The 10,217-nt window shown below is 46.2% G+C and overlaps 1 protein-coding gene across 1 annotated transcript in view; it reads right to left on the bottom strand.

Annotated features, from left to right (window-relative positions):
- ZRANB3 (zinc finger RANBP2-type containing 3) overlaps positions 1–10,217 on the bottom strand; it is a 217,033-nt gene that overhangs the window by 54,491 nt on the left and 152,325 nt on the right. Inside the window, exon 9 of the mRNA XM_044303246.1 lies at positions 1,694–1,813. Coding sequence (XP_044159181.1) covers positions 1,694–1,813 — 120 coding nt within the window. The remainder of the gene's footprint in view (positions 1–1,693; positions 1,814–10,217) is intronic.

Below are 10,217 nucleotides of genomic sequence, written 5' to 3'. Positions count from 1 at the left end.
AATACCGACGCACGCTAGCGCAGTGAAGTCAGAGGCCAGACGAAGCGCAAGTCAGCGCGAAACAGCATTCGCCGCTCCTGTGTTCGTGAAGCTTGCACGTCGGATTGCATGTCGTGCTCCTGCCGGATTGCATGTCGTGCTCCTGCCGGATTGCATGTCGTGCTCCTGCCGGATTGCATGTCGTGCTCCTGCCGGATTGCATGTCGTGCTCCTGCCGGATTGCATGTCGTGCTCCTGCCGGATTGCATGTCGTGCTCCTGCCGGATTGCTTTTTAAAGTGAAGAATAAAGGACTGTTTTTATTCAGCAGTGGAGAGTGCCGCCCCTTCTTTTATATTTTCATCTTTGTTGTCATATCATGAATTCCTGGAATGTATTCTCCATTTCCTACTTTTCGAGTTCCGTATATAAATGGCGACCACCTGTCAGTGGCTCGAGGCATTGGCTCGCAGCGAGGGATCCCAAGCGCCCCTCAATGACATCCAAATGCCCTAATAGGCGAGGATGCCCTGCTGAGTGGACCCCGAGAAGGTAATGCTATAATGGTTAATCCCTATTGTCCTCCTCACTATATACAGCTGTCTCTTATAGGAGGGATTTTTAGGTCTACAAGGAACCACACATAAGAAGGAACCTAGGCACAAAGAACAGAAAAGGACGAGACTGAAAGATCCCGCTTTACACCATACCATGCACAGTATAGTGATTTTTGCAGAGGAAACCGATCGATACAAATAATGAGGTTAAACACAAAGGAAGTTCCGGACTGAGGACACGTTCGAGAAATATACCAAGGTCCTGCCACGCAGAGCTTCCATTTTAAGGTGCTTATTAATTAAACTGTCACTAGCACTTTATTGACTGTCGTTCTCTGACACCGCGCATCGCCGAGCCATTAATGGGCTGAAATCACCTTCAATTACGACTTCGCCATCTCCCCTGAGGCATTCAGGCACAGTTTTTCTTAGTAAATATGAACATAAGGAAAGCGGTCTTGCATAATTAAAGAGACCGCGCACACACTGGAGACCGCCATCTTGTGTGCGTTAGACCTATTATACAGCAAAATACGCTTCCGGTATAATACAACCGGCTGCATCCATTCAGAACGGATCCGGTTGTATTATCTCTAAAATTAAGACGACGTGTCGGAAAAATAAATAAAACGGATACGGCATGAAACACAATGTAAGTCTATGGGGACGGATCCCTTTGTTTAGACACAAAAAATTAATAAACAGATCCATTGACCATGGTTTCAGTGCCGTCTTGATCAGTATCCCAAGACGCACACTCAGCGTTTTTGTGCCCGGCATGGGAATGCAACCAAACGGAACGGAATGCATTCTGGGGCACTTCGTTCCGCTCCGTTCAGTTTTGTCTCATTGTCAATGAATGGGGACAAAACTGAAGCGTTTTCCTCCGGTTTTGAGATCCTATGATGGATCTCAATACCAGAAAGGAAAACGCAGATGTGATGGTAGCCCAAGAAAGCAGATGGTGCCATCACTGGTGCAAGAGAAGGTCACACTTCCTCCACCAGTAGGAACGGAGCCTTCTGAAAGGCTGGTGCTGGGGACCTTCTACTGACTGTGGATCTTGGGTCCATCCCCTACGTTGATTTCACACAGAGCCCAGGTTTGCTAAAGGTTCTGGTCAAACTGAGACGCAGCATGAGTGGCTGCTTTCCTTACCTTGCTCTCGATGGCGGCCTCCGTGCAGGCCTGGAGCATGGAGAGATGGTGCCCGAACACCAGGAACTTCAGCTTCTCATTTTCTAACATCATTTTAATGTAATCTTTCACGGCTCCAGCCTGGAAAACACAAGAATTTATCATTCTGACATTATAAATTGAAACTGAGAGAAAAGACGGCACTGCGAGAAACTCACTCAAGACATCAAGTCAATGATGATATTCGAAGAGAAAAGAATGTAAAACGTCTAAACTAGTACTGGCGATGACAATCACTACAGAATGTGTAAACTGAATAATAGTTTACATGTAGAGATAATCGGTGTCAGTGGTCTCCAATCAGTGGCTCGGAACCCCCCGCTTTGTGGCTCACCGTGGGAATCCTGAGTTATGACCATATGTACTAGACCTATCCTAGCATTGCCACCAAACAGTGCCAATTTGGATGCTATACGACTAGTGTTACATTTCACACTGAAATGTCTGTCAGAAAATGTTTGCAACTTCATGTTTTTTGTTTCTCCACATTCAAAATGTCTATCCTCTATTTTTGAATTGTCTGTTGCTCCCAACCATCATTGAAAGTTAAATGTGGCTCACAATATACAAAAGGTTGGGGACATCCAATCTATGTTATGTCGCTGTGTACATACATTACTTGTCCTGTACTGATCCTGAGTTACATCCTGTATTATACTCCAGAGCTGCACTCACTATTCTGCTGGTGCAGTCACTGTGTACATACATTACGTATCCTGTACTGATCCTGAGTTACATCCTGTATTATACCCCAGAGCTGCACTCACTATTCTGCTGATTGTTGTTGGATACAGTCAGTGATCTTGTGAACAGATCCCCTGCCAGCTGTTGCTATGGGGACCGTTTCCATTCATCAGATCCTGATCTGATCCTGAGTTACATCCTGTATTATACTCCAGAGCTACACTCACTATTCTGCTGGTGGAGTCACTGTGTACATACATTACTTATCCTGTACTGATCCCGAGTTACATCCTGTATTATACTCCAGAGCTGCACTCACTATTCTGCTGGTGGAGTCACTGTGTACATACATTACTTATCCTGTACTGATCCTGAGTTACATCCTGTATTATACTCCAGAGCTGCACTCACTATTCTGCTGGTGCAGTCACTGTGTACATACATTACATTCCTTATCCTGTACTGATCCCAAGTTATATCTATATACAAATCTCTGCTTGCAGTCAGTGAATGGGAACTTTTCCTTTGCACTCAAGCCTACGTCTGCCTTACTAGCGTTATTCTTTTCCGGTATTGAGTTCCGTCCTAGGGGCTCAATACTGGAAAAAAATGATTCAGTTTTATCCTAGTGCATTCTGAATGGAGAGCAATCTGTTCAGGATGCATCAGGAGGTCTTCATTTCAGTCCCTTTACAGTATTTGGCCAGAGAAAATACCGCAGCATGCTGCGGTATTTTCTCTGGCCAAAATTCTGGAACACTTGCGGCATTAATTCCCATTGAAATGTATTAATGCCGGATCAGTTTTTCCGGATGACACCGATTTCCGGAGAGACAGATCTGGAATTTCAATGCATTTGTCAGACGGATGCGCATCCGGATCCGTCTACAAATTATATCTGTTTGCATACGGAATTCCGGATCCGGCAGGCAGTTCCGGCGATGGAACTGCCTGCCGGATCCTCACAACGCAAGTGCGAAAGAACCCTTACTGAGGTGCAGCGCTATCGACATGCAACATATTTATTATGTGTTGCCTATGTCAACAGTTTTCAGTGAAAGTATTGAGGGAAAAAAAGGGGCAATGTTAAATAAAATAAAAAAGCGACAAGATTTTTCACGCAGCGTGCTATTTGATACCTGTCCCATTAATTAATGTAGTGACGTCATTAATATTAGAAGCTTCGTGAAATCTGGAAGTTTTTTTTTTTCTACTGTTCATTGAAAGATGAGATGCACAATCTAAGCAGGAAAGGCGGGCGGTAGAAGAGGAGGTCGGGGAGGTCATGTCAGTCTTAATGCATTGGATGAAACGAAGGGAATTCTAGGTCTATACGTCCAGTATCCTCCAGTATAGAGCAGGTATCAATGGTGTCATGGATTTTAATTAGTAATGAATAATTTACTGCTTACCGCAGTAACCCCCGGAGACGGCTCCAGCTCCAAAGTGACGGGACAAGCTATTAACAAGCATTAACCCCTGTGAGCCTGCTCTCTCCGCGCACCGCTCTGCAGTGGACACCATGCGTGCCTCTCTGCGGCGCCTAAGGGGTTACGGATGCAGTCCACGAGAATCCTCAAAAAGGAGACGAACAAATGCTTTAATAAAAAATTCTGTGTAATGCCCTCATTAAACCTGCGGGCGCGAAACACACCGAGCCTCGGCCCCTCGCCCCTAATGATAATTTCATCTGGCACTAACAATGTGTCACATTTAATACACAAAACCGTAAAGGGGGGACGTTAATTATTCAGGGCGATAAGACGAGTGTTTGAGGCGATCAAATAACGGTTTAGGGAGATTTGGACGTGAACTCGGGTCGCGTCGGGATTCATGGGCGACGCGGCTCTTTTAAGATGTGAACTCCTCATCTCCCGGTACCAATCTCATTTACATGATAGAAAGAATTTTGGAGAAGCTTTAATACGTTAAGCGGAGTTTTAACAGTCGCGTCGCATTGCGTTTCTTCAGGGTTCGTTCATGAGACTGAAACGTAAAAGGAAAATCCTCAGCGCCTTACGATAATGGTCCATTCACACGTTCGCACTTTGGGTCCGGATCCGTTCCGCAAAAATGCAGAATGGGTGCGGACCCATTCATTTTCAATGGAAACGGAAAAGATGCGGACAGCACACAGTGTGCTGTCCGCATCCGCATTTCCGGTCCGCGGCCCCGAACTTTCTGTCCACGGCTCCGCAAAAAGATAGAACATGTCCTATTCTTGTCCACAGCTGCAGACAAGAATAGGCATTTCTATTGGGGTGCCGGTGTTCTGTCAGAAAACCTGAAATCGTCAGATTCCCTTACCCCACGTGACTTGGGGTGTGCGCCTCCGCACAAGAGCAGTACCACGGCACGGCGCTTCCGCACATGTGCAGTACCAGGGCATGGGTAAGGTAAAATTACAGTGAGCGTTGACTCATGGACGCGTGGACGGAATCCACGCGTGCGCTCTCAGGGGTAAGGAGATCGGACGGTCTTTTGTCTTGTTAAATCTCCTCACCCTCAAACTGCGCAAGCGCAGATTGAAACCAGCCAGCAATGTATCTGGAGCACGCTGTGTAGTAAGGGTAAGGAGATTTTACAATCTGTGCGTGCGCAGCGTGAGGGTAAGGAGATTTAACAATGTAATTACAAAATTATTCAGATCCAGGTGTAGGTTAGAAAACTATGGAATATTTTTCATGGGACAACCGCTTTAAAAGGGGTATTCCAGTTAGTGCAGCGCTCGGCTTTCACTGGCGCTCCTGCAGAAATGAATGGAGTAGAGGGGCACATTTCCAGCCAGTCGCTCCGTCCATTTCAGGGGGCTCCACAGGTTACAGGGATCCAGTTCTCGTGATTGGTGGGGGTCCCACCGATCTGATAGTTATATCCTGTGGATAGGAGATTACCTGTTATATTGAAAGGGAACTTAGATTGTGAGCCCCATGGAGACAGCTTTACGCTAATGTCTGTAAAGCGCTACGGAATATAGTAGCGCTATATAAGTGAGTATCATTAATATAACTGGAATACCACTTTAATGAGTTACGTATTTGCAATGTATACAGTATTCCATTGGATCAGCACTAAAAATAAAGGACAATGATGTCATTTTCTGGGAGTACAACACTAATGACCGCTCATCAATATATGATTGATGGGTGTCCGACTCCCAGCACCCCTGCAAGTCATCTGTCAGAACCAGCAGCAAAGCTCCGTAGAATACCTTGGCCTCTTTCTAGGCCAAAGACGCCACGTTCACCCATCACACGGCCTAGGCGCAGCTCAAGTGAATTGGCCTGGGCTGCAATACCAAGTGTGAGGAATATTGATTATTATTTAAAGGGGTTCTGCAGTTTGTTTAACCTGATGATCTATCCATCTGACCGGCGGGGGTCTGACACCCAGGACCCCCGCCGATTAGCTATTTGAGAAGGCAGCGGAGTGCCACGGCCTCCTCACTGTTTACTGCTGGCCCAGTGGCGTCACGACTAGTATTAACTGGCCTGGGTGGGGCTAAGCTCCATTCAAGTGAACAGAGCTTAGCCGCTCCCAGGCCAATTGATACTAGTCGTGACTAGGGTTGGACGATATCAAAAAATATTCCCACGATAACGATATTAAGAAATTTATTGCGATAACTATATATATATTGCGACAAATGCCCATTTAGAAGAAAAAAAAAACACTTGGGGCCACGAGGAGACGTTACACTGTGTATGGGGCAACCACGAGGAGACGTTACACTGTGTATGGGGCAGCCACGAGGAGATGTTACACTGTGTATGGGGCAGCCACGAGGAGACGTTACACTGTGTATGGGGCAGCCACGAGGAGACGTTACACTGTGTATGGGGCAGCCACGAGGAGACGTTACACTGTGTATGGGGCAGCCACAAGGAGACGTTACACTGTGTATGGGGCAGCCACAAGGAGACGTTACACTGTATGGGGCAGCCACAAGGAGACGTTACACTGTATGGGGCAGCCACAAGGAGACGTTACACTGTATGGGGCAGCCACAAGGAGACGTTACACTGTGTATGGGGCAGCCACGAGGAGACGTTACACTGTGTATGGGGCAGCCACGAGGAGACGTTACACTGTGTATGGGGCAGCCACGAGGAGACGTTACACTGTATGGGGCAGCCACAAGGAGACGTTACACTGTATGGGGCAGCCACAAGGAGACGTTACACTGTATGGGGACAGCCACAAGGAGACGTTACACTGTATGGGGACAGCCACAAGGAGACGTTAATTGTTATACTTTTATATGTAATTTTTCACCATTTCGGGTATCTGTAACTAGTCAATTGACTTCTAGTAACAACAAAAACATTACAGGGTTAATTCTGTACCAGAAAGAGTGGTTTATAGTAGGGATGTCCCGATACCAATACTCTTATTTAAGTACTCACAGAAATCAATTTTAACAATTAAATAAATAACACATTTATTTTGTGACCACTGACCAACCAAAAGACCAAAAAATAGCCCCCAGCCTCTGATCAGCCCCCAGCCTCTGATGTGCCCCCCAGCCTCTGATCAGCCTCTCATGTGCCTCCCAGCCTCTCCCTCTTATCAGCTCCCTCTGGTAACTCAACTACCCCCATAATATTAATCATTGGTGGCAGTGGCCACAGGGTCCCCCCCCCCCATCATTGGTGGCAGTGGGCAGTGCCCCCCCCCCTCCATCGTTGGTGGCAGTGCGTCCCCCCCCCCAGTATTAATCATTGGTGGCAGTGGCCACAGGGTCACCCTCCCCCATCATTGGTGGCAGTGGGCAGTTCCGACCGGAGTCCCAGCAGTGTAATGCTGGGGCTCCGATCGGTTACCATGGCAGCCAGGACGCTACTGAAGTCCTGGCTGCCATGGTATGTTAGTGAGCAGCATTATACTCACGTGCGCCGTAGCCGCCGGGCGCTCCTTCTTCTGTCTGTGCGGCGCATTGCTAATGCTGATAGCATTAGCAATGCGCCACACAGACCTATGAGAAGAAGGAGCGTCCGGCGGCCACGGCGCACGTGAGTATAATGCTGCTCACTAACATACCATGGCAGCCAGGACTTCAGTAGCGTCACAAAATACTGCGGTATTTAAGAAACAGCGATATCGACATATTGTCGGTTTTTTTATACCGCGGTATATCGTGAAACTGGCATATCGCCCAACCCTAGTCGTGACGTCACTTGGCCAGCGGTAAACAGTGAGAAGGCTGCGGCGCTGCTGGAGCGCCGCTGCCTTCTCAAACAGCTGATCGGCGGGGGTCCCGGGTGTCAGACCCCCGCCAGTCAGATGCTGATGATGTATCCAGAGGATAGATCATCAGTTTAAACAAACTGCAGAACCCCTTTAATGTCAGCCATGTTCTCACACCAGCCATCTGCTGTCTGATAGCAGAGGGAGGAGCACCGCAGGGGGTCTTGGCAAACAAACCACTCGCTTACACAAAAGCACCTACTTCAGCCAGCCAGGAACCCAGCTAATGGAACAGGAAAACCTCTCTGCAGGGAATCTACGGCATTCACCACTTCAATCAAATTATTAGACATCATGGAATTGGCGATTCATAAGGAATTATGAATCGCCCATCCATCACAGGCATAAACCAGATATATATTTGTGTCCCTGTGGCCACGATAAAGAAGCCCGTGGTCATCGTTTGGTGGTGGGATGCCGAGGGGAGGGGGGGGGTTGGAGTAAATATACATATCTCCCCGAAAGAAAACGGTACCATGCTTGGACTCTACTTGTAGCCGTAACCCAGGCGGATCCATTGGTCCCAGAACCACCTCCCTGCAACATTTTGATCTAGAGCCATGAGCCCTAATCGGTTTTGTGGCTCATTTGCTGCCAGCCCCAGAAGAGGGGAAGTGGACCCCTCCCAGAGGCCGGTAGGGGAGGGGCCGGCTACAGGTCAAAAAGCTAGTGCCAGCAAGCAGGCGGGTCTTTTCTCTGAAGGGGGGTCCCATCGTGCCATGTGTTTAGAGGGACCTGCAAACTGCTGACATCACTGCCTTCTCATGTGACTACAGCTAAGAACTCATCACAACCCAAAGGACTCCTCTACCTGGTAACTGACTTTTGTTCTGCTTAATCTTGGTTGTACCCTATCATCTGTGTTTGTAACCTCAGACCACTGTATATATTCTTTGTGTGTATAGTGTTATGTATAGTGATTATGTTTATTGTTTAGTGTTATGTTTATCTTCAAACAGACGATCAACGGGGGTTTCCGGGAGTCAGACCCCACCCATCAGATACTGATGACCTATTCTGAGGATAGACTATTAATATCATACTCCTGGGTGACCCCTTTAAGTGATGGTTGGAAGAAGTGGCACAAAAAAGTTAATTCTTACTTTCTTCAATCTTCCATTTAGGCGGTGACAGAAACGACGCAGGAGCTCAGAAATAAAGGAAGCGCGTCGGCTATATATCACCTAAATTGCACAATTTTAATACACAGTGTGTGTGAAGTCACATTAAAGCAGGCTGCCAATAATAGCCGGCTTCAGATACTGATATAATCAATTTACACTTATGTTCTCCAGCGCTAAGTGTATTAATAGTAAATGTGATCGTTAGGAGTGATTTGTCTGCAGGTAATGTGGAGAGGTAACTCCCCATGGTGCCGGCGCGGTGACATCTCCTCATAGAGATACATTGTTGTCTGCTAATCTAAAACGCGCCGTTATTAGAAGCAGCACAGTTTCCATGGCAACACTGAGTCATAAACCTTTTGTGGGTGTTTGGGTCTTTTTGCCTCAAGAAATAGCATCTGGTTTGGCAAAAAGCTGTTGTTTTAAGGGAGGAAAGGAAAAAAAGAACAGGAGCAAGTGTAGAACGTATGCAATGGACTATGTATTTTGTCTTGAGAGGCAATTTTTTTTTCAAAAAGTTTTTAAATAGCTTGAAAAGTTCGGAGAAAAAAATTGTTTCAAGTGTCACGGCAAAAAGTGAATCTGCAGGATCGGGACATAGCTCTAGATGAAAAGGCGACTAACGCGGAAAGCAGTACCAACATAATGCTCAGCAGATTTAATATATACAGCATAGACAAAATAACGAAAAACATACATTGTGCCTTTTTGCCTTTTGTTATACACATGTATAAATATGCATCACAGGAGCCCGACCGATCCCAATCGCAGGAGCAGAGGAAAGCAGTTCCAAAAGTGATTTTATATATATATATACAGACGTGGACAAAATTGTTGGTACCCTTTGGTCAATGAAAGAAAAAGTCACAATGGTCACAGAAATAACTTTAATCTGACAAAAGTAATAATAAATTAAAATTCTATAAATGTTAACCAATGAAAGTCAGACATTGTTTTTCAACCATGCTTCAACAGAATTATGTAAAAAAATAAACTCATGAAACAGGCATGGACAAAAATGATGGTACCCCTAGAAAACACAGAACATAATGTGACCAAAGGGACATGTTAATTCAAGGTGTGTCCACTAATTAGCATCACAGGTGTCTACAACCTTGTAATCAGCCATTGGGCCTATATATATGGCTCCAGGTAATCACTGTGTTGTTTGGTGATATGGTGTGTACCACACTCGACATGGACCAGAGGAAGCAAAGGAAAGAGCTGTCTCAAGAGATCAGAAAGAAAATTATAGACAAGCATGTTAAAGGTAAAGGCTATAAGACCATCTCCAAGCAACTAGATGTTCCTGTGAGTACAGTTGCACATATTATTCATAAGTTTAAGATCCATGGGACTGTAGCCAACCTCCCTGGACGTGGCCGCAGGAGGAAAATTGATGACAAATCTAAGAGACGGATAATCCGAAT

This window comes from Bufo gargarizans, chromosome 8, assembly GCF_014858855.1.
Source record: "Bufo gargarizans isolate SCDJY-AF-19 chromosome 8, ASM1485885v1, whole genome shotgun sequence".
In the NCBI taxonomy this organism is placed as follows: Eukaryota; Metazoa; Chordata; class Amphibia; order Anura; family Bufonidae; genus Bufo; species Bufo gargarizans.
Note: the sequence above shows the minus strand (reverse complement) of the source record. Positions and strands in the feature narration are given on the sequence as shown.